At 40.6% G+C, this 25,147-nt stretch overlaps 2 protein-coding genes across 15 annotated transcripts in view; one reads left to right on the top strand and one right to left on the bottom strand.

Moving 5' to 3' along the window:
- The first annotated feature begins 205 nt into the window (after nucleotides 1–205).
- Nucleotides 206–11,665, top strand: LOC111588257 (serine-rich and transmembrane domain-containing protein 1). Its single transcript, XM_023298524.3, has 2 exons — nucleotides 206–617; nucleotides 10,773–11,665. Exon 2 carries the CDS (start codon nucleotides 10,778–10,780, stop codon nucleotides 11,117–11,119), a length of 342 nt encoding a protein of 113 aa, XP_023154292.1. The 5' UTR covers nucleotides 206–617; nucleotides 10,773–10,777; the 3' UTR covers nucleotides 11,120–11,665.
- Nucleotides 11,666–15,041: 3,376 nt separating this feature from the next.
- The window catches only part of nbeaa (neurobeachin a), a 92,919-nt gene continuing 82,813 nt past the window's right edge, over nucleotides 15,042–25,147 (bottom strand). For 9 of the 14 annotated variants that reach the window (XM_035943027.2, XM_035943028.2, XM_035943029.2 and 6 more), the window contains 16 exons: nucleotides 25,001–25,103; nucleotides 24,781–24,896; nucleotides 23,615–23,727; nucleotides 23,203–23,343; nucleotides 22,971–23,090; nucleotides 21,978–22,130; nucleotides 21,689–21,853; nucleotides 21,034–21,123; nucleotides 20,168–20,360; nucleotides 19,601–19,672; nucleotides 19,026–19,181; nucleotides 17,848–18,018; nucleotides 17,621–17,722; nucleotides 17,258–17,454; nucleotides 16,958–17,109; nucleotides 15,042–16,758 (listed from right to left, as the gene is read on the bottom strand). In XM_035943027.2, the coding sequence (XP_035798920.1) occupies nucleotides 16,668–16,758; nucleotides 16,958–17,109; nucleotides 17,258–17,454; nucleotides 17,621–17,722; nucleotides 17,848–18,018; nucleotides 19,026–19,181; nucleotides 19,601–19,672; nucleotides 20,168–20,360; nucleotides 21,034–21,123; nucleotides 21,689–21,853; nucleotides 21,978–22,130; nucleotides 22,971–23,090; nucleotides 23,203–23,343; nucleotides 23,615–23,727; nucleotides 24,781–24,896; nucleotides 25,001–25,103 (2,135 nt within the window). In that variant the 3' untranslated portion in view covers nucleotides 15,042–16,667. The remainder of the gene's footprint in view (nucleotides 16,759–16,957; nucleotides 17,110–17,257; nucleotides 17,455–17,620; nucleotides 17,723–17,847; nucleotides 18,019–19,025; nucleotides 19,182–19,600; nucleotides 19,673–20,167; nucleotides 20,361–21,033; nucleotides 21,124–21,688; nucleotides 21,854–21,977; nucleotides 22,131–22,970; nucleotides 23,091–23,202; nucleotides 23,344–23,614; nucleotides 23,728–24,780; nucleotides 24,897–25,000; nucleotides 25,104–25,147) is intronic. The other 5 variants (XM_035943030.2, XM_035943035.2, XM_035943036.2 and 2 more) reach the window with 1 other exon arrangement.

Below are 25,147 nucleotides of genomic sequence, written 5' to 3'. Positions count from 1 at the left end.
GTTATGTCGACAATGACAAACATTGATTTATCAGTGAATTTACTCAAGTGTTTGTGTCCACTGATTTGTTAACTACCTACTGAGCAGAATGTTAACTGTGAGGAATATCTGCTCAAAAACAAACGAGCTGATGCAGATGAATGGATGAGTGCGGTGGATGTGATCATTATTTAAGGTGATGAATAAGGGGAGGGAAAAAATGTGGGAGGGCGGAGATGGGGGAGTCACAGAGAGAGGGGATGAGATTAGATTGAGAAGGACTGCATCTGTTGTTTCCTCTCCAGCATTTCTAAAGGAACCAAGAATTTTTGAAAAATCTGTATCATTCATTAGTTGTAGCTTCTGTACAGGTCTGCATGTGTTCTCTTTTAGTTGTGAGTCCATTCACAAAGGAGCCACATCTACTCCAGCTGTAGTGTTTTGTGCCACAGAGAGAGAGTGAGAAAGAGAGAGAGAGCAATAGAGAGAGTGAGACAGAGAAAAGAGAGATAGTGGACAGGCTCGCGGGGAAGATCTCAGGGGCAACAGATCTGGTTCGTTCGGCTGAAAGACCAAACACGGGATGGATTTCTGCACAACGTGAACGAGCAGGGAGCAGCTGCCTCACACATCAAAAGGTCTGGAACTCTTCCTCTTTTTTTTAAGCAATCCCACACATGCTGCAAATGCTTCCGGCTGCTTTAAATGAAGTTTTTCCAAATTGTTTTCAAAGAGAGAGACACAGCAGGGATAGTGTTAATCTGATATGTAAGAGTGGGGGATTCCTGTTGAATTCAAAGAGCTGTTATTCACCTCGAATTTATCTTTGCAGTTGCCGGCAACTTTACTTAGTGGTTTATCACTGCCTGTACAGAGGAGGGAGACACCTCACATAGTTGGTTAGAAGGAGGAAGACAATAACATGGAACGTGAAATAGTAAAATAAATGAAGAGAAAGATTCTAATCTTCCATGAGATGTGTCAGAGTTGCAGCATCCAGTAAACAAGGTTAATATAAGGGAGTGAAGACAATTCGTGTATGCATTCATTCAGTAACTTGGAAAATGAGCGGGTATCCTGTGTGGCAGTTGAAAAAAAGAGGGAAGAGGTGAGTGATGAGAGGAGTAATTGTTCAACTGAGACTGCGAGCAAAAGGATGAGGGCATAAAAGCGTCCTTTCAGTGCACCGAGAACAAGAACAGGTTCTGTTTGTGTTCAAAATGATATAAGATATGTGGCTCCGTTCATCATAATAAACAGAGACCGAATGAGCTGCAGGCAGAGAAACAAAGTGTGAGAAACAAATGTATTGGCGACGACACTCACAAGTATCAGGAGTAATTAACAGATATGAAAACGAGGTGTAAAAATACGCTCCACCACGTGGATGAACTAATGGACGCACACACAGAAATACACAAAAACACTCAAACATCAAAGCAAAAGAGCTCATTATCTACACTGGCCATTGACCAAAAAACAGTCCTCCTATTGAGAATGTTTCCGACTGTCTGCTCGAGATTTAACTCATGTTACCTTACTATCAGTTAGAAGAAAGCTCCTTTGAGATATCTTTCCAATTTGGCCTTTTGAGATTTCATGCACTGAATATCTGAGAGAATCAGATAATAGCTGAACAGTGGTGCTCAACCCCCGGTGTCGCTTTGAGTGTTCTCAGGTGTGCTGTGAGATTTTGTCATTCAAATGTAACAGGAATGAATAAACACGAGTTTATTGTTTTGTAGATTTGTTCCAGTTCTACCTATTATTTCTAAATTTGGAGGCTTGGAATACATTTATTGGCGTATGTTACTCCAGTATCTTAAATGATGAGTAAAAACATCACTTGTTGTCTTGTTAATAAGATATTGAAAAGATTGCGAGCTTCTGACACAGATTGAAGCATCACTTTCTTCATTCTTTCATCACTCCTGCGTATCTCTGACACATACTTGGGTTATCTGTGGTATTTTCAGGGCTGCAGAAGCAATTTGGAATTCATGGGGTTGAGCCTTAGGTCTGTTTTCAGCTGATCTGGCTTAGAATATGAGATATTTAAACACGTTTGAAATTCAGGCTACTTTTATCTCTCGGCAATCTCACATTTGAGCGAAAATTGCATATGGATGAAATAAATATCACTAGTATTTCTGCTTTCCTTTGTCTGCTCAGAAATGTGGTGTGAATACAGTATGAGAAAGTATGAAACGTGTGCGCGCACACACACACGCACACACACACACACACACACACACACATACACATACACATACACACACACACACACACACACACACACACACACACACACACACACACACACACACACACACACACACACACACACACACACACACACACACACACACACACACACACACACACACACACACACACACACAATCACACTCCAAAGAATATGGCCCAAATGCCATGACATTTTGCCACACGTGCATTTTGTCCATTATTCATGAAGTGAAGGGCCAACACCACAACTGAACAGAAAACAAAACGCATCTCACTTGGAATGGAGTCCAAGGCTGTTTCTGTTTGGCCCTGAATGAACAAAGTAATATGAATATAAAAACAAGGCATTTACTAATACAAGCGCAATACCAGGAACATAAATATTCAGAGAATACATTTGGTCATTAAAATAGGATCAGTGCAAATAAACAGTATTTATGTTGTGTTATGATTTTATTGCCATATTATTAAAGCTGGTTGACTATAAAAGTCATACACAATAAAAGCTTTATACGAATACTATACAATACAATATAACAGGAAATAAAACTGTGAAAAATAGGACAATAGTGCAAGATATTTATGTGGAAGACACAATAGAAAAGGCAAATTGAGCAGAATATACAGAGAACAGTTTGAGCGAAGAAGATTACAGACGTAGTGAGGAAATGAGCAGGATGAAGGGCGAAGAACAGATTGAGAAAGTGGAGCAGAGGAAGCTACACAGCACAGTGTCTCAGGAGGAGTTTGGCTGAACATACTCCACCAGCCAAGGAGGAGATTGTCTGCGGAGTGACTTGCAGAGATTGTGCAGATCAAGGAGGAGTTTGATTAGGACAAAAGGGAGCTTTAGGAGTCAAGGCTCACTGCCTATAGATACAGACTTGGTGGCGGACAAAAGACTGAACAAGCAGAGGTACAGCAGTGAGAGAAGAAAGCTGCAGAACTCCAGAAATGAAATTCGCTGAAGGCAGCCCAGTTTGAAGAGTGTGCAGCAGAGAGCCAAGCCTGCACAGAATATATTTAAAGCTCTTGACATAGCCGAGAAGCCGCTGCTGACATTGAAAAAGCTGAAATACCTAATCAGAAAGAAGAAAGAAGTCATAGCTGAGAGTGAAAAGGAAGAGTAATTCTGCAAGAACCTATCGAGGGCCACCAGGCTGGGAGACCTAAGAGTAAGAAGGCTGAACCACCTCAAAATACCCGGACTCTATACAACCCTGACTGGAAGTGAGGGGAAGAGGCTTCTTCTGTATGAAGCTGTTAAAGAAGGAGATGTATAAGCCCCATCATATAAAGTCTGGTGATTCCAGGTTCCAGGAATGACTCCTGAGACCAGTCAGGTTATTTCTTCTCAGATCAGCAGCTTCCAGTCATACAGAGAAGTTATTCTGGCTTTTAAAAAAGCAATATCTGCTCAGGAGGAGGTGTAAAAGCAGCTTAGATCACACCTGAGTGAGTCTGACACTTGGCGAGATTTCCTTCCTCTGACGGAAATTGACAGGTAGAGGAGCAAGTGGATGCTGTACATGTTTTTTTTTTAAATTTCACCTTCAAAAGTGTACTGAGCTGAAAAACCAGAGGACTTCCGTATCAGACCTTAAACCTTATCGTACAGTGCATTGGTTTGACCTCACAGCTGTAAAAATTTGAACTCTGAACTCAGTAAAACTCAGAATGCAATGTCTTTAAAACAAAGGGTCACCTTAGGTTCCAAACAGGGTTTGCACATTAGATGGATGTTCATGTTTAAAAGCAATCCTTACAAAATTGGGGAAAGTAATGATGTCATGGGGCAAATCAGAGAACCCAGGTGTGGACACAGAGGAGGACAGACAGATACGAGCAACATGGAGTTTATTTAAACAAACAAAACCTCACGCTACAACTCAGGGAAAACCAGCAGGGTTAACTAGACAAAACCAAACCTAACTAAAATAACCACAAGGACTAATTATACTCTCCACAAATAAAGTAGAATAAAGTTACAAAGTGTGTTAGTCGCTGATACAAGGTGGACTGGCAGGAGAGGCTAGAAGCAGGCTGGTTGGCAACAGATCGGGACCGGCAGGATTACGGGGATGTGAGTCTATGGTCTGGCGGAGAGTAAATGAATGAGCTGGGCTTATAAAGAGTGAGGTGATTACGGGCAGGTGAGCTGATCACTGCAGGAGAGGGAGAGCGAGAGGGTGAATGAGGGGAAAAAAGGGAGAAAGGCAGGGGCTGGAACGGGGATCATGACAAATGAAAGATCAAACTGATAGAAGAATTTATTATTGCGCTGTTTCGAAGAACCTGTGGTTGCCAGACACAAAACAGAACATGACGTTAAGCCAGGCTGTTGTTTCGGAGACTCAATGACAAATGACATTTCAACTCAGTGGGAGACAGATAAACAACAGGGAGCCACAAATTCCACAAAAAATTAAATCAATTCCATCCTCAATAGCCAGCAATTTGTTCTTTCAGTCTCAGTAATGAGATGTAGCGACGCTCAGGCCCAGATAATCAAAGAAAAGTTAGCTGAATAGGTAGTGAGCGAGGCATGACTGCATCGAAACGTATCTAAGCGGGAGAAAATTAAACCCAGACCTATCACACAGAAGAAAAAAAGAAATAAGATGATGATAATTTAAGTATTATCTTAAATCCCCCTTAAAATCTGCTTTGTGCTGATGCCCAGTGGTTTTAACTTCTATGGCTCACCACCAATCTCCACTCCCAGGCTTAATCACTAAACCCTCTGACGTAACTGCTGCGGTGTCTGGGTGTGAGTTCATGAGACACGAAACAGTCAAGGAATGAGTGGGACACAGTACCATGACAGCAAACAATGCTTGCAAATAAACAATATTTTAAAAAAATTGGACATGTGCTCCATTCTCAGTTTGATTAGCTGCTCATTTACTCACTTCCTGCTTGTGGCAACAGAGCAACAAAAGCCAGAATACAAGAAAAGCCAGGAAAGCCAAGAACATCTAAAAATCCTTTGCAGACATTTAAACATTTAACTAAAAATACAAAAATCTATACAAACTTAATCAAAACAGAGCAGCCAGATGCTCGCAGATTCATTCCCAACACCATCCACGTTTGACTCTTTGTGGTGGGCAGCACAACCACATACATATGTCAACAATCTTTTGATAAATTATGGGCAGCTCCCAAAACTGCAGATATATGGACTCAGAGAAAAGGTGCCTAATGGTTTTTGAAAAGTCTACATCAAAGCCCTTATGCAAAATCTGCAGTTCCTCCAATGGCCACTTGCTTCAAAGGCGAGTCAATCCCCACTGACCTCCGTGTTAAAACTGCCAACTTTACGACAGATAAATATGTTAATAGCCTGGTATAAAAACTGGTTTTGGTCTCTATAGCTAAATCCTTCATTCATGACAACTGTATGGGAGGAGTATTTTTATATAACCCATCCGTTTAAATTTTTACTATGGCTTAAAATTATGCATAATTATATCGGCGGCCTCTCTGAGTGACAGGTGGGTGCCATTGTGGGACGTTCTATAGCCCATACACATTTGCATGGCCGGCATAAGCATGTTCATGTTAGCCAGGACTTTGGCAAAGTCAGTACACCATGGTGAGAACACATATGGGTAACATCACAGAAGGTTTGTCCACCTTTATATACAGTCAGTAAAACAGACCTGAACCTTATAACCAGGGAGGGAAGTAAAATTCTCCATTTCGTCGTGGTGTTGAAAGAGTAGGCTAACACCCCATTCTAAGCTGAACATCCTTAGAGTCAGGAAGTGGAGTGTCCCAAGGCGCATCTCAGGAAAAAAATCCCCAACATAATATCACAGGATTGCATATAATTTGCACTCCACTTGAGGGATATCCTGTGTGTCATGTCTATGCAAGTCCTTGTACGGTGTTCAAATGATGTGAAATATTAGGGTTGAGGTCAAGGAGAGGATGTCACTTATTGGGACAGCATTGCATGAAATGGCTTGCAAAAAGAAAAAAAAGTGTTGTGATAATTCACCAAGTGGTTTGGTGTATTATTCATACACTGTTTCATCATACCAGGCTGAAATCCCTGATTTTCTATCTGAAAAGAAATAAAAAATGAAACCAGGAGCAATAGACGGTGTCATAAAGTATCTGTAGAAGTAATTTACAGAAATAAAGTGTTAGTGTTGGGTTACTGTTTAAGACGGAAGAAAATGAGGAAATGGAGAAATAGAGGAGCCATGGTTTTGTTACTCAGCAAGAAGCACAAAATGTTCGAGATTGCTGACAATTTTGTGACAAGAATAAACTACACGTATCCAACATGACGTACGGGCTAAATTCTCGGAAAAAGAAGAAGCTTTCAATGTTCATATAATTTTCGCCAGTAACGATTGTACCATTTTCCCAATTAGGCCTTGGTCTTTTCTGTATTGCATTTGCAGCTATTCCTAAGGAAAATAACTAGCGGTATTTATTAAGCGTAGGCGGGAGTGTGTGTGCATGCGTACGTAACCTCTTCAGACTCAGCGGGACTGCCTGGCCTGCCCTCTTAAAGTAGATTAGCTTGAAAAAGAACGGAGCACACCTTGTTGCCTGGATACAAAAAGCATCATTAAGCACAATTATCACCCACTTCACATCACAATGAACAAGCTTCATCACAGATTTCAAAACAACATATCATTAACGACAGCAACCTATACAGAGCAGGAGCGAGTAGGATGGAGAGACAAGACCAGGACGGTAGATAAGACGAGGGAAAAGGTGGGAGAGAAGAAGATATCTGAAGACAGATGAGCAGAAAGGAGTTCAATGTCCTGTTTTTGGATGTTTCAGATGAATGTGTCTATTTTGAGCAGAGGTGGAATTTGGAGTTAAAAAAGGATCACTTAGTGAAATTACACATTGCAGATGCAAATGTTCTGATCATTTCAGGAATGAAATTGGTGATAGTCTGTTGAGAGAAAACAGAAAAGACACATTGATGCATGACAGCAAAAGGAGGGAAAGACAGTGTCTGTGCAGAGAATGTCAATACTATAACTCTGACAAGAGTCTGGGGAGAAAGAGACAATGTACGCTAACAAAGCGATGAGACAGTTTTTCACTGGGTTAGGACTACCACTGGGAACATTTGACAGAGAAAACTGAGCTGGGGCGAGAGACTATGTTATCACAAAAAGACTGCAGCCCAACTCATCCCTCCTTATTATGCTGTGTATCTCCCTGAAGGTACTTTGGGCTGTAAATTAAAGAGAGCAGAGTTCTTGTCAAATAGACCATCCAGAGAGAGACAGAGAATGAAAGGGAGTGAATAACTGGAGAAGAAGAAAAGAGTTTGGGGACAGAGCGGTCTGCCAAACTTCATAAGTGACACGAAAGAAAAGTTTTGTAGCAAAATGAAACTCGCTGAAACTGAAGGCTGTGTTTAAACTGGTACAACAAATTAAATTAAAGGGTTTGCCAGTGCAATATTAAACATGAGAATATTTATGATGGTAGAAATACTGCACAAACACAACTGATTTACAGGTTGAAAAGTCAGACTTACATATTAATTACATTTACTGTATGACCTACAGTCTAACTAGCCATTTTACCTGCTGGCTAATACAGTAGGCATCTGATCCCGACTAGCAGGATGAAAGTCAGCACCTTCAAGTCTGAGGACATAGCTGTCTGCCTGAACCTGGTGGGTTGCTTCCACTGGGTTGGGGCTTAGCTGCTGCATGAAGGAAAGGGAGGTTAACCATATTGGGATCTTGTTCATGACTAATGGACATATGGAGCATGAGGTAGACAGAAAGATGGACATCATCAGCGTATACAGTAATGCTGGTGCTGTACTGGACTTCTGGGGTGATCAGGGATTTGAGCCAAAAGACAAAGCTCTCAATTTAATGTTCCAGCCTTCACTTGTAGTCATGCAATGTAGGTAGGTAGAGACCGAAAGAATAAAATTGCAGATACAAGCGGCTGAAATAGGTTTCCTAGCGTGGTTGAGTTCAGACTTAAAGATAGGGTGAAGAGCCTGGACATGTGAAGTGACCTCTGTGTAGATTTGCTGCTGCTTTGCATTTTGCTTTGGAGGTTTCTGTGCATGTCCTACTGGGGATAGACCGAGAATTAAGTTAAATAATTACATATCTATCTCATTTGGCCTGGATGGATGGATGGATGGATGGATGGATGGATGGATGGATGGATGCTTTATTTTTATCCTAAAGGGCTTAACTTTGCATCATAATTCTTGTGTCTCTGCAGTTTTATTAAATCTAGCACACTCTAAATATACAAGACACTGTTTGGGTCAGAATAAAAAATCATATAGTAACACCAGAGACTTTATACAAGAGAGACTCATCACTTAAAAAAGTGAATAGAAGTCTATGGGAGACTTCTGTAATGTCAGAGAAGGCGGTTGTATTTCACGTCCCAACCCTACCCCAAAAAGCCAATTGTCTGCCTTTTAACAGCCAAACTAATAACCATCCAGCCAATCGGGTCGCATTGACTAAATCATGCTGTTGTGAGACTATACGCATGCGTAGCTGAATTATAATGTTTAGGGGAAAATATTTTATTTTGGGGCAAAGTCACCAAAATGCTAAAGTGTTTTTTGAAATTAAATTTGACTACTGAGTCTATACATGCAGTTTTTATGTCCCAGTGAGCTCCCTCTTCATTTATTTAGACAGGCCTCTGGTCTTGTTAACCAGAATAAACTGCCCAGAGGTGTTACCAAGATACTCAGACTTGCCTGTACAGACTCTGGCAACATCAAACAAATTACTGATGTTGGTGTGCATTAAACATTTTACAGTCATTTGACTGCAAATGACTACTTCTACTACCAATTAGTGAACTACTAATGCTAATCACTAATGGCAGTCAGCAGCTAATTAAGAGAAGTCTGATGTTTCCAGCACAGGCTTGCATAAAAACTCAGTGTCATTCCCGACTTAACAAAAGCTGCTCTTATTTGTACAATACATTGTCACAGTAACATTTCCAGTCACCAGTGGAAAACATATTTATGCCTGGCAGCCCCTTAGCCATATACATTTAGTGTTCTGTAAACTGCTCTTTAAATTGAAGCTGCTGTGCTATTCTGTACAAAAACACTGTAAAATGTGCTCTCAATAGGGGCCACACAGCCAGTTACTGAATCTCAAAGGCTCCTGAAAAGAGTTTACTTCACTCCCCTCAATGTCATGCAAGTGGCCGGGCACACACATGGGACACGGTGAAATGAGTAATGAAATGGAGAGAGAAGAACAGGGAGGGATGATGGATACGAGGGAAGCGAGGGCACACCGCTGTGAGAGGAGGAGTGTGTGCTGACCTCTTGCTTTCATTCTGGTCATGGTCATTTATTTCTCCCTTTGAAGTGTCTTTCTCCACTGTCATAGATCAAGTCAAGACACAAGGCTGGCCTAACCCAAATACAGCCTTATCCTTCCCCCTCTATCTCCCACCAAACACAAAGGATGGGGGTGTTTCTACATTTCAATGCTCAGCCCCATCTTCTAGCCAGTTTTTGTGCCATGCAGTAATTTGAGATGGGACATTATTAGCAGTATTAATATACATGGGAGGACGATTGGCTCTCAGCTGTCTTTGTGAAAGCTGATTAGGAGGAGGTTAATTTCATCAGATAAGGGTGCCTTCATTTATGAGTAACTCCAGGCACGAAGTCTGACAGGCATTCAATGAGACAAGCACTCCCCCTGCTGTTCATTACTGTTTGGTCACTATAGAAGACATGATTCTTAAAATTTAACAAACTCACCTACTTTACATGTGAACAACCCTATAAACCACAGTGGACCAGGATCTGTAGGATTTTTTTTGTTAACCAGAAAATCATCCTTACAGATCATATTTTTTTCTCATTGCATCAACTTCTAGCTGTCAAGTCATAATACTGAGAATCCTAATCTTCACTTCAACCTTAAAGTCCCATGTCAGACACACCTATGTGTATTTTGTCTATACTTTGATCATGAGTTTTCAATAGAGATTCTACATATTATAGCACAATTAAAGATAATGATTTACTCAGGCCTGTTTCTTTGGTGCACGTAAATGCCACATGCCTGCAGTGACCATATAGGGCAATGCAATAAAATGTAATATGTATTGTAGTAATGTTTGCAAGTCATTTCTTAATTTTCCTGAACTCTCAATCTGGTGCTCCAAGGCAACAAAACTAAATTATTATTGTTTGCCTCTGTTACTTTGATTGAAGTCCATTCTGCATCTGTGCCTCTTGTTAGTGCAGAATTAGAATTGCAGAAGCGCTCTCTGTTTTCTGTCTAATCGCCAGCAAAAGTCATTTAGAGGTTGTGTGAGGACGTGGGTGAAAGCTCTTGTGTCAGCAAGCATCTGCCATGCCTAAATGTCCTGCAGAGAGAGTCGATTCCCTGGCAGCTCCAGCAGACAAAAGAGAGTTTCTCTGACAGGTCGTTTAAATAATGAATGTTGAAGTTAAGCGTGTCTCTGTTGTTTCACATTAAATCTCACTTGTCTTTCTTTATCTCTCTTGCAAACCCGCGGTGAATCATCAGCCAGGATGTCAGGGATGGATGTCCCATTAGTGGACCATAACGAGACTGGAATCTCTTCAGTAGACAATGGGACTTTCCTCCGTTTCTCTCCAACCTCCTCCTCCACGTCGGCGGCTGCTTCATCTCCAGGACGTCCGGGCAACGTTTACGTCTACGTGTGGCTCTTCCTCGGCCTGCTGGTGTTCCTGCTGACGCTGCTCATCATCTCTCTCCACAGGCTGAAGAACATCATCTCCTCCTCCTCCTCTGTGCCCGACTGCAGCAGCGAGGGAGGAAGCTCCTTCACCAACATGGAGATCTGCAGCATCTCGTCTCAGAGGTCGACCATCTCCTCGCTCTCCACCTGAGGGGAATGTGAAGGAGCACATATAGAAGAGACACATACACATCTATGTGCTCTCCTTCGTGCACGCAACACGAAGGCATGCACACACACATGAAGCACACAGAGGCGTGACATCTCCACATTGTGACATAGAAACACGAAAACACTTTGTCAGCTGCAAAGATGCTGACAACATGGTATTACACTCCATGCATGCATTTTCTAATCCTGATGGTCCAGTAATTCTGGAGTGTCGATGCAATTTCCGAGGGCAAAGGGGAAATAAAGCTCACAATGTGATGAAGAGGTCTTGAGGGGTGAGAGTGACCCTTCCGAGTTTTACAATTAAGACAAATGAACCTGAGAAACTGCCTTGTCTCTGCAGGAAAAACATAATGAGCAACTAGCAATTATCATTCCTTCCCTGTCTTGTGTTGTACGTGTCACTTACTTTAAAAGAAATAGCATTGTTTTAAGGTGAAGTTTTGTACAGCATGTCTCAAAATGTCTGTAGATTACATTGCAAAAACAGCATCATAATAATATTAAATACTACTTCGTACAGAAATGCGTGCATGTGTCTTAGTTGTTGAGTCAGACTTTGAGATGAAAGAATAAGCTACATTAATCCTCTGAACTTTCAAAGCCTGCTGCTGGGTTTGAAAGTTATGTTATATTAATTAAAAATTGTCAAAATGACTTCACTTCTCTTTATCAGAATCCCTGCAAAATAGAATGACCGCATTTCCAACTTTCTTACGGTGCATGAATGTATCATGCTTGACATATGGTTTCTTCAGAAAAACAACCAAATGTAAGTTTAAATTGTCAGAGTTCATCAAAATAGTTGTGCTACAGTTCCTTTTTTTACAATTCATCCAAAAAAAAGTTTGCATGCACAGGATTCTGCAAAAAACAAGAAATTCTGTGCTTACTGGCACAACTACGGAACCATTAGTGACTCAGCTGTGACCAACAGTAACTTGACAAAAAATCATTTTGTTTTTTTGACTGAACTGAGCTGAACTGTGTTCACACAGACCAGAGAGAAGTTGGAAACAAATACAAAATGTGGGCAGTCGCATGTCTATAGTATGCAGAATCACCTGGACACACCCAGAAAAATGTACAAGGTCTTTAAAATTTTTATAAAATATATAACCAAAGGATTTTTTTCTTTCAAATTATATATTTATATAATTTATGCCATTGTAACTGTGTCTATAACAGAGTTCTCTCTACTTCTAGTCATGGTTTTGTTGCTTCCATAGAGGTGCAGGACTTTGAATTGCAAATGAAAAGTGAGCTCAGAGTGAGGAAAAAAATGTGACAGAAGCAAAAAACACTCAGAAAGCGCCTGAGGTTCAGAGGTTGCAATCTGTGTACATGCCAAATTGGCTCATAATGAGGAAAAAGAGGTTACACAAAGAAGACGGCAGACATGGCGCTGTGGAAGTGGAGGTGAGAATGAAATGAAGGTTGAAGACTGTTGACAGACCTGCACCGTCTGACTGCAGCTGCAGAGAGACCAGGTCAAAAATGGCATAAACTACAAGCTGAAATTCCCGTCCTGACAGACAGATCTACCAGCGTAACGGATTACCATCTCCTGCCTGTCATCCCACATGACATCTGATCCCAGTCTCCATAGAGACCGAAGTAGGTGAACTCTGAGCAGCTTTGTCTTTGTATGTATTACTGACTTAAGCTACAGTAATGGCTCACCTCACAATACATCATCTATGTTTCGGCATTGTGAGATGAAGTTTATTCCACATTGTAAAAAAAATATACACCAGAAATTCAGAGCAAACTATGTGAAAAAGGTTCATTCATCTTTGCCACACAAAATTCAATAAAGAACAGAAAAGCTCAGAAAGCAGAGACGACACATCAATTAGTTTTCTTGACAAATCCTCATTGTTACCACATTAAGCTTAATGTGAGGTGATGGTATCTGCCAAACTAACACATGGATCTCACACGTTTAAGCATTTATCATAAAATAAAATCCGTTGAACTTCTGTAGATATTGAAACATGGACTCAAAAATCATATTTACTTTTAAAAAAACTATCTGTGGTCCTCATTTTGGATGGAGTGAGGGCAACACTTCTGCTTATCATTTCGATTACAAATGAGATGTTTAAAGGCTCTATTTGCTTTATAAATTTAGGAGGATTAATGTCAAGCAGTAAATCACTAGATTGCATGTGATCTGTACATACACAGGTTTCAGCTATCAGCAACAGGCAACTTTTCAAAATCAATCAATACTGACAAAATAAAAGTGCACAATCAGAAGCAAAGGGGAAAGCAAAGCATGTGAAGTGGATTAACAGGCTCATAGTGCTATCTCTAAAAACTGGTCAGTTATTTCAGTTTTTGGTTTAATGTAGCAAAAAAATGCACATTCAAAATAACAATTACGCAAAAACATTTGTTATAAAGTTAAGCAAGTTACCAAATTAGTGTGTTAATGTGACAAAGTTATAAAAAACACAAAAACAGCAACTTTAAATTCTAGTGAGTCTGTTGTTTTTGTTTCCTTCAGGGGACATATCAGCAAAAATGGAACATAATAATCCTGATTATGTCTTCATAAAGTAAAAATAAGAATTATATTTTGGGTTACCTTAAAACCGGCCCTGTATATTTCCAGAGGGAGCAGGTCCTTTTCCAGAGTCTACCATGTTGCACCGCCATCTTGCTACGGTAGCCCCGAATGGACAAACCATTCTACAGAAGTTTTTGCATTTTTAGTGGCTAACATAGGTCAACAAGCATGCACAAACACAAAGTCAAAGACGGTTCCGGTGTTCCAGTTTAACAGGTGATCAGGTTAACTGGCGATAGTTTCCGTCTCCAGATGTTTCGTCGGCAGATTCGTCACGATCAGATCTGGATTTACGTGAAATAAAGATACCAGATAAAGAAGACCTCACCGAAAAACGTCGGCATCACTACATAATGAAGTCTGTATCCATGTAAATATCATCTACAGACAGTAAAAAGAAACGTGCGGGCCGAAATAAAAAACACGTATTTTTCAAGTAGGTGAGAGGATTCGAAACCACGTAATCCAGCGATAAAATTACGAAACCACCGTTTTATTCATTGTGCTACCGATCAGCTCTACAAACATTCTGCTTCATCTATATGGACCACTGTCATCCTGTCAGGTGTTTAACACCTGGTGATCGTTCAGGAATCACGCCCATGTCAACTGGGGATAATCACAACTGGTCAAAACAAACAATGGTTTATTCACTCTACACAGTGAGCCATAAGCACCTATTGGAGGTACTGAAGTAGACTACAGTCATATATGAACATTACAGCTACAGATATTCCTGTTGGACTCTGAAGATACTGTGCTGCCATATTTGTATATTTAGCCTACATGTACTCTAAGGTGGATTAGGAGCATGTCATTAAATCAAATCCTGTCAAACACCACAATTCATTCTAGTCTTCCTCTGTGACATCATTAAAAGTATCTTCTGCCATTTCTAAACCAGCCAGGGTGTTTGGGAAGACACAAATCACCCAGTTCAAGCACATTTTAACACTGTGTACCTTTAAGATGCTCCACTGCAGTAGCTTGGAGTTACAGGCTTAAGGAACGACAAAGCTGGTGGTCGAGGCTGGAAATGTTGTACTTTTTCTACCTGAAGATTATCTCCATCACCATCCTTGATTCCCCTGTTATTGGCATCACTATTTGTTAGCATTAAAATAATCATTACATTACTTAAAATACAGCAGGTCATTAAAAATTTAAAGGTGATGACTGCAGTTTGTATAGTGAAAGAACAAGTGCTGACTCAGAAGGAAGCAAAGCCTTATTTACATCAAAAATATTACTGTGAGCAAAAGAAAAGCACATTAAAATAAAAGTAAACAAAATTATATTCAATTAAAAACAAAACATGAATAAGTCATCAAATTCTTTGCATATTTTATTTTTCTTATCATGATTTTTTTTCCAACTCACACATGTCATATTTTACATCTTTGCAATAAAACATGAATACAATAGTTTTTAGGGTTTCATAGATCCAAAAATATTTAACCTTTTTTTTGGATACGTAAGTTGAACCTGTCGATAGAGTATGTGCATGTGCGCATTTGATCAAGATGGCTTCACACATACAGTACATCTCACCTTTCATCCTCTCGCCTCCCGCCGTCCCGCCTCTATCAGCTACAGAATCATGATATTGCTTACAACTGTGAGGTTGTAAAACTTATAATCACACATGAGCTCAACGCTTTAAATACAAACATCAATGCACAAATAATCCCGTAGGAAAATGGACCTAAACAAAATGGCAGCCGACCAGAAAGAACCAAGCTAATAAATAATGATATGTGATTGGTGCAAAGTGCAAATACAAAACAAACTTTTACATTGATTTGATTCTCTTTTTTTAAATAATCAACAAATGTGGGTAAGTGAAGCTTTCCTTTGCGCTTTCAGTCTTATTCAGCTGATTAAGTCTCCCACCAAGCCTGAACCAAGACTATATGTACATATTTGACAAAACAATCACCAAATATACAAAGGAAATCATGTCAGTCTTGTGGTCTTCATCCTTGGTGGCACTGGCAAGATCTCTGTATCATTACCTCCTCCGGCAAAACAATCACCATCCTTGACACCACCTTTATTACCATCAGTCTTGTCAACATTATAATAATTATTACACAGTATTTTACATACAGCAAGTCATTAATAAATTAAAGGTGATAAGCGCAGTTTGTGTAGTGAAAGAACAAGTGTTGACTCTGAAGGTGGCAGAGCCTTATTTACATAAAAATCAGATTTAACCCTGCTGTGGGTGAAAGGAATAAAACGAACATTTTAAAATGAAGTAAACCCAGATCAAATTAAACTAAATAGAATGAAATTAAAACCCCCACGCAATTTTTCAAGGGTGAATTTAAGATCAAGCCAATAGCACCGGTTTTTGAATAGTGGGTGGGGCTGGTTCATATCTGACCGTTTCTAATCAGTTTAGACACGTTGAAGGAGTCTTAATTTATAGTCCACCCAAACAATTCCCATATTGAACTCCCCTCATAAAGAAAAGCATAGAACAAAATTTTTCAAAGAGGTCAAAAAACAAAAAGGGAAAACGAAAGTCATGTTTGTGAAGAATTAAACGCACCAGGAACAGCAACTGCACCGGTCCTGTGAGTGGTACGGTTATGATCGACCTCTAGAAGGTCTGCTTGACTTGCTCTTTTCCCCCCACTCTGCAGTCTTTCTATTTTATTAGCAGGTTTTGGTGTGTATCTTCTAGGTATTATGTGTCTGTGGTTACACACGTGTGTGTGTGTACGTACACGTATGCACAGAGGAAGCTGTTTCCACCAGCGCTGTCGCATCCTCAAATCAAGTAAACTTCACAAGGGAAATAGAGCCTTAGGTCCGGTACTTGTTTTTCCTTCGTCTCGGTACCTGTAGTTTCCCTGCGTTGCAGATACACAGCAGAATGCTTCACCTCTTCTCCCTCTTGTTCTTCTCTCCTCTCTCCGTCCTCCTCTTCCTCACACTGTCCACCTCAGTACCTGTTCTGGTGTTCGTAGTGCCAGCGGTTGAAGTCTATGTTGAATGCCACAATGCTGCCGGATGCCATGCCAGTGATCAAAGTCCTGAGGGCAGACAACACAGGAAATGACTCTCTGTGAAAATCTAATGTATATCATCTGCATGAAAACCTATTAAAAAGGTGGCAGGACATCAAACAAATCTCATTATATCACTTTCCCTGGGCCTATTTATTATTTGGCTAAAATAACTGTCCTCTGCTGTCGCCTTGGAGGTGAGCCAGTTCCTGCCTGTCTGTTTTACCTCTGGTCATGTGAGAGGTCCATGGCACGGATGCCGGCATCACAGCCTGGATATATGTAAAGCTGTTTGAAGTCGCATGCCTGCCACACCTCCACAACTCCATTATCGCCTCCTGTCACCAGGTTCTGTCCATCGCTACTCAATAAGATTGCCTAGAGACAAAAAAATAAGAAAAACTGAGGTCCAAAGACACTCGCAGTGCCTGAAAAGGTATATTTCATGGTTTAAGGGTGAATGAGGCGGCTGTTCATTCATAAATCTGCATCACAAAATATCCAATACTTCAAGAAAAAGCCTTACCCGTGTGGAATCGTTGACCTCCATTTGTGCCAGCAGTTTTCCATTTATGCTGAAGTTGCAGAAGCGGCCTCTCTCATAGTAGATGATACAGTGTCCCTCGCTGGACACTGAGATGAGACGTGGCCGCTGGCAAAGCTCTGGACCCTCCAGGGCCCTCAGCAGGTCCCCTGTGATCGTGTGGACCAAGCATGGGCCCTCTGAGAGGCAACACCAAAGCAAAACAGTATAGAGGCTTTGTATTTTTTTAAAGAAAATACAACAAAACATGCAGCTTTGGCAAAGATATTAGTATTCAGTGAAGTCAAGCTAGTACTACTATTCTAAATGCATCAGAGGGTTTTAAATTTTTGGAGACACACAAACCTTTGGCTCCACTGATGACCAATCCCAGCTCTGCACAGACAGACACACACACCACCTCGTGGTCGTGTCCTGTCAGTACGGCCCTGGGAGCTGGGTAGTCACCTGAACAAAACACAGTCAGACACACACCGCCACACGTCTCTGGTTAGAAGCCGTTTGCTGAACTAGGAACATGTTCATGCACACACTGACACAGGAAGTCATTCACACATGCTGCTTCCACTCACTGTTGTTAGGGTTGTCCCCTATAATGTGGTGTCGTCCGCTCCAGTACCACAGGAGAAGAGTGGCATCTCTAGAGCCTGACACGATGTAGCAGTCTCCTCCGATGTAGGACTCTGACCTCGCCAGACACGTCACCACATCCCAGTGGCCAAAAACTATCTGGGTCAGCTTTCCTGTGGAGAGGAAGGAGGGAGACATCTTAGTCAGTGTGTGTCCTCTACTCAGGTTTGAAGGCCATGACAACTTAGAGGATAAAATTACTTCATGATGGCAGGTTAAACAAACAGGCTGGTTACTACAGAGTCATCTGTTTAACCCTCTGAACCCCAAGCAGCGTCCCGAGACACTTTTGCTCACTGTGAGTTCAATTTTTAGTGCAATACAAAATCCTGAACCTCTTTGAAAACAGCAGAAACATAGCTAGAATTAGAGAACTCAGAAATTGCCTTTTATGCAGTATAATAATGTTATCCTGTCATAAATCATAAAAAACAAAAAAGTAAAAAATTATTTCATCTTACTACTGACTTAGCAAAAATTGAAATACCCTAGAATCAACATGTACAACTTTTTTCCAAGTGCAATACAGGAAAAAACTGGTGACTCTATATACTACTGATGTTTTTAAATTTAGATGTTTATTTAGTTTATACGTGGTTCTGCTCTGTCTAAATGCAGCCTGCAGCTCAGCTGAAAAGTCCTTGAATTTTGAGAGGAGTGCAACTGAATCACTAATGTCTTCGCTGTTCGGCAGAATTTTTTATTTTGATTTTTACAGAACCTTCTTAGACATTTTGGGGGGAAATTTTTTAATGAAACACACAGAACAAAGTGATTTTGATGAAATATCACCATTTAACCTTTCAGATAAAACAGCATGTCACAAATCAGTACTTCAAGGACAGTCAGAGAGTTATAAATTCTACAATTCTTTCTGTTTTCACAGTTTCTGGCTCTGACACATGGTGTCACTTTGGCGAGTTTGTTAGGACAGCATGCCTTTGAAACCCACTGGTAAGTTTTGGGGTTAATATATTGGTCAAAAACAGCTTTCCAAATCTTTACACAATAATGTATATACACATTCAAAACAGGACTTCTGACAGAATCATAAATTGCTGCTGAGTAAATTTCTAGTTTACTAATTGCACAATGCCTTATAAATAATCGAAAAACCAACCTGTTTCAGTGGAGTAAACACGGAAGCTCTTGTCCCAGAAGCCGCAGACCAGGATGTAGCGGTTATCGGCAGTAACCACAAAACAGTGTGTGTTGATTTGGATGCTCTGGTCCACCAAGTCAGTGATCTGACGCTTGTTCACGCCTGAGTTGTTTGCTACAACAGAACATGGAGATGTCATTGGGTTAATGAAGGCATACAAAGACAATATGGTTCACAAATTATCTAATAAACTCCAACCTTTTCTTATAATTCAGTGTTCAGGTCAGAGTTTTAATTGAGGACAATGCTGCTATCTGCTAGCCCTGCAGATCTTGCACCCTGTGTTTAAGTAGCATGTGTATATAAACTCCTCATGTATCAGGTAATACACCGACTTCAGCACCTCCAGTGACCTCACTGCCCTCATTCTCTTGCTTACAGAAAACTCATCATTAATATTAAGATAGATGTAAGACAATTCTACAGCTGCATACATAAAGAAAAAAGTCTGGCTAGAAGCTTTCAGTATTCTTTTTAGTGTTAAAAAAATATAAAACCAATAAAATCTGCTGTGGGGATGTTTGTACACAGACCTATGAGAGGGTCCATCTCAATGGGGAGATGATGAGCCTGTTCCAGGGAGTATCCCGGAGCTCCACGGAGGCCTGAAGGGTTTATGGGTCAAATATTAAGTCACACAAACACACAAGTACATACACACGTCATAAAATGGTAAAGAATAAATCATAAGCTACACCACCTCTTATAGTCAGCAGGTCGACTGCTTTCTGACAGAACCTCTGATCCAGGCTTTGCTTAAAAATTAAGTGCCTCATGTGGCAATCAATATTTAAAGTCTCTTGAGCTGCCCCATGACCCTCCATAATTACCATGATTAATTAAACCCTGCGCGTTGTGCAAATTAGGTCATTAATGAGGTTAATTGAGGTTTTAATTAACAAATATTTCTATGTCCGCATCCACGGTGAGAAGAAAAAAAACAACAAAATGAGGGCTCACGAACACCCACTGAAATTACATCCAGTGAGTTTACAAAAATTACAGGCTTCAGAAGGTTGGTTTTAATTGCATGGATACTGATATGACCGTTCTGATTCACTGTTAAATCATTTCGTCTATAAAACAGCCCACGGACTCACCGACTGTGTTGTGCCAGCGGTTTACGGCGAACAGTCGGCTACACGTGACGGTGACGGCTGCTGGTATGCTGAGGTGAGGAAGGGTGTTGGCGGCGACGTGCGTGACGGGGGAGTTGGAGGGAAACTTGAGCACCATGATGACGTCCTGCTGCATCTGATCCTTAAACATCAGAGGGCTCTGGGGAAGGAAACACTGGTGAGACAGACAGAGAAAGAAGAGAAGGAAAAAGGGCAGAGCGAGGAGGAAGGGAAGGATCGGGGGAGAGGTGGGGGATGGAGACGGAGGAAGAGGGAGAGACAGAACAGATGGGACAGGAGGGAGGGAGGGAGGGGAGAAGGTATATTAGTGGGAGCACAGGGTCAGAGCAGGTGCACACACTGAGGGCGGCGGCTCTGGGCCTTGGAGAGGAGGTGGAGGCGCTGGTTGAGTTCAGGACTGACGGGTTTGGGATTGACATGGATGACTCTGATGCAGAGACACTGAGGCCTCATGCTGCTGAGGGTAGCAGGGAGGACAGAGGGGCTAAAAACTTCATTACATACACTTGTATGTAATAAAATGCCACTTATCCATACAGCGGAGTAATGGAGGCCATTCACGTCAATAGACTCGGAAAATAATTGGTTTTAAAAATATGAAAAATAGCTGTAAACAATGTAGATTCTAAACACACAGTTGGCTAATAAATGAATAATAAAAGAAGAGAAGTGGGAAAAACTTGCTTCCTGTTTTGTATTTCAGTAGCTGTAGCTGAGAACTAATATGTGACCACACTTGATTTGGTGTTTTTTCCTCTTTTTGTAGGCATATGCAGAGAAATTTAAAGCCACTTTCAGCTTTGCTAAGTCTGTCTGGGAGTTCTCACCAGGTGCATGGCGGAGGAGCGTGGTGGATGTGGTTCTATCAGCAGCTGGGAGGGAACCTGACCACAGAGCTGAATCTGGGTCTCAATCACCTGCAGTCAAAGAGACAGAGTTAACACAGAAAAAGAGAAGAAGAGGAACAAGAAAAGGAGAAAAATACACACATTTGAGAATGAGGAACACGCACCTGTTTACTTTCCTCTTTCTTTTCTTTATTTTTCCTAAATATGCATAGAAATACACCACTGGACTACATACTATTTGTACTGTACAGTCCCTATAAAAAGTATTCACTGTACTGGGAAGGCTTCTTCTTTTTTGTTTTTCAACACTGAACCATTTTCAATATAATTTGGCTTTTGTGAGAATTTACAAAAAAAGACTTCAACGTTAAAGTAAAAACAGATTTCTGCAAAGTAACGCCAAAATACGTAAAATACTAATTTAAAACAAAAAGATTAAAGTATTCAGAGTGGGTGAATATTGACAGGCGCTGTATGTACTTTGAACTAACTATTTTCTCAGATTTTTTATTCGGCTGACAATCAGTCACTATTGTGCCACTAGAAACTCATGTAAAGGAGATTTCTGCACTCTACTAATAATAATAATAATCTGCAAATCTGTCAATGCCGATGTGTTGTCATAGAAACCAACCTCACGCTGCACAGCGTCTAGATTGTCCAGGGTGACCGCTCCCTCATAAGACAAGAAGCTGAACACATTGAGAGCTCGGACCGCTTCAGGCCCTCGCTGTTTGTAGCCAAATATTAGATCGATCCACTGGTGAAGCTGGCACGACACAAACTCGCTCTCCAACGCCTGGACAGAGTAAGAGGTGTCGAGAGAGAAAAAGAAAGGTCAAGAATATGCTCAGTTTCTGTGGAGTGACATGTAAAAGCAAGACAAAAAAAATTATCATATTTAAGAAACGATTGTATCTCACCATGCGGTTGATGCGGACAAAGTCTTCAGGTTTCTTGGCCCAAGCAGGAAGCTCCACGTCACACACAGGAACTCCATCTTCACGCATCCCCAGTTCATATTCATTACTGTTGACAAACATCTCCGGCAAGTAGTAGAACTCCGGGATCAGCTCCTAATTGACACAACAGAAACATAATTATTGATTTAACAAAGTTACTACCAACAACTTAACAAAATCTGGGAGATGACAACAGTAATTAGTGTTGTATGAAAGCAGACACAAAGGAGCAGTTTTTGCCAATATACATATTTAAAAATTCATTTGCTCCCCTATCAGGCTACTTTATAAATGAACCACAATAACGTTTTACCTATATGGTTTATTTTTATGCCGATTAGTGGTAGTCAAAGAAGGAACTGATGCATTTTAAAGCATGTAAGAGCAGGGAACCTGTCATTCATAACTACGCTTCTTCATTAATAATAATTACTATAACTGAATATGAACATATTAATAGCATGTGAAGGTGGGGAGCCTGTCAATCATATCTAATCTGCAAATGCACATCTCTGTGCTCATAACAGGAGTTTTCATTGTTGATTGGCTGCTACTTGTGACGTTTAACCAATCAGACATCAGGACATTGCTTGAGACTATAGAGTGGCTACAGACAGAGAGTCAAAGTCGCACATTTCATTTTTTGGGGGTATCAATAAAGATAATAACACTGATAATTGGAATGACAGTAAACAACCACAGTAAACCAGAGAGATCCAAGGCTGTGAACATTGTTTGGATGCTTTCTGTATCAGTTACTGGCACTCCTCATGTATTTTAAGACCTTTCATTTAAAACTAGGACGACCAGCAACATGGTGTTTTCAAAACTGAATAACACAACACTTTTGGTGATTAGCTTCATTGCATTTTCAGTTTCAGTTTCTCAAATGGTGGCGTATTTCAGGCTGAATTTATTGTTTTCCAATAATCTTAACTAATGAGGAGTAATTACCTTTACATCAGCCGTGTCCCTCTGGCAGTTCCTCCACGAGCGGCCGATACCAGAGAAGGCTCTCTCTGGATGGTCAAACTTACTATCGTTAGCGTTGAGGAAAAACGTGGTGAATGGCTCCTACAGGCACAAAAACAGACACGTACGATTCAAAAGAAGCCTTGAGTGTCTGGCATGCGTTCAAATAGCTGCTGAATGTTACAGTCTGTAAGTGTGTTAAGTAGACACTCACTATTCTGAGCATCCACATCAGCGTTGAATGAGCGGTGGAGTATAAGGTTGTGTAGTGGTGAGGAGGTGTGCCGTCATCGTCCCATGTCTCGTAGCGCTCTGCATAAAACGCTGCTCGCTTGGGATTCAGCGCACCGATTGGCTAGAAAAAATAGAAATAACTGGATCAAGTCAACAATTATAAGAAAAAATCATCTTTATTTTCTTTTCAGAGAGCATCGCTGATAGCAGGTAGAGGGAACAATGATATGATGCAGCTCATTTTTTCCTTACTTTTAGTGGGAATGTGACAAGAGGAGAATCCTGGTATATTAAACATACTACTTGAGCTGTACTTTCCTATTCATTTGGGATTATAGCATCTTCGAGACATGAAATTCACTGGTGCATAAAGTGTGTCAGAGTGTTCTAACCTTGGAAAGGTCTCTGAAGTTGCCGGGCAGAGTAAGATCGAGTTCCTCTGAGTCATAGTTGGTCAGGACCCAGGGGAACACAGGGTACTGGTTCAAATCATTGTAAGTTCTCCCTGCAGGGGCAAAAGATAGACGGGAGATGAAAAAAATGACAAACTAAATGCACTGATGTGTCAGTGTTTCAGTTTAGTTGCATCACCAGATGCCCTCATATTGTCACAACATGCTGACCAGCTGGTAGTCTGTTTGTGTATTATAAGAGCTACTATAAAAACACACAGGAGGATCCTACAACATCGCTTTGTGTTATAAATGATCAGATTATTACATTTTATAATGTTGTTAACCAAAGTGTAAAGCTTATTTATAGGACTATTGCTATATATTTTTTTCCAAACTCACGCTGAAATGTTTAATTAGTGAAACTAACTTCCAAGCCAAGAATAAGCGGCAGACTTACAATTACGCCAACTAAGGATGTAAGTTAGTGTGAGAAAAAGACAATTCAGCAGAGAGAAGAATAAAAGCACAGGCTGCTGACAACTGCAACATGCCAGCATTTCTAAAGGAGTTAAACAAATATTCACTTGTTTATCTTCATGCAGAATTGAACCTCATTCTGTATTTCTATTACATACGTCATTCAATACCTATTATAAAATATGGTTTCATTTATTGATTCTTTTTTCTACTACTGTACAAATTTTCTAGTATATAATTCTTAAATACTTGTATCACACTGAATATAGTCTACAGTCTTTAAGTGTTTTTCTATATGCATTTACAGGTCAGCAATATAGCTGATATTTATCTAACTGGTCTATTCTTATAAACTGGGCATGAAGAGATGTGCAAACAAGACAAGTGTGCATTTTCTGGCTGTGCAGTTATTTTTGAACATGGCAGCACAATAGCAACTGTCAAAGCAACCACATGAAGTTGAATTAGTAAAATCTTCCCAACAAATAAGCTAAACAAATGTTCACATCACAGAGCAGAGAGAAAATTATGAAAACAGGAAGCACTGTTTCCACTAATTCAAGAAGAAAAACACATGAGACAGAGTCATCTGTTTGATCACTGTTCTGTTCATATGTTATATAAGATCCACAATAACAAACACAGCGGAATTAGAGCTCATGAAAATCATTACACGTGTACTTTACCTGCAATAGTATTGAGGAACATGAGGTACTCAAAGTTGGAGATCTCTCTCCTCTGCCAGCGCTGCGTCATGTTGGATGACTTGAAGAGCTGACGAGGAGTGGCCAAGGAAATCCGCCTGAGACGTACACATACATAATGCATTATATATTTCCTTCTATCAAACCCGGTAACTGCATTTCTAACACGAAACTGGACTACATGAGTACATCATGTACAAACCTGGCCTGTGGCAGACCGTAACTCGTTCCCACGCCGACCCGAGGGAGACTGTAGACGACCCTTTTGACGGTGGCCTGATCAGGGAAGTTAAACATCACTGACGCTGGAGAGAAGAAGAGAGAAGATACAGTCAACATGTTGACAAAG

The sequence above is a fragment of the Amphiprion ocellaris genome, chromosome 14, assembly GCF_022539595.1.
Source record: "Amphiprion ocellaris isolate individual 3 ecotype Okinawa chromosome 14, ASM2253959v1, whole genome shotgun sequence".
Classification (NCBI taxonomy): Eukaryota; Metazoa; Chordata; class Actinopteri; family Pomacentridae; genus Amphiprion; species Amphiprion ocellaris.
Note: the sequence above shows the minus strand (reverse complement) of the source record. Positions and strands in the feature narration are given on the sequence as shown.

Coding starts and splice junctions, on each gene's coding strand:
- LOC111588257 (XM_023298524.3), top strand. CDS start 10,778: ATGTCAGGGATGGATGTCCCATTAGTGGACCATAACGAGACTGGAATC.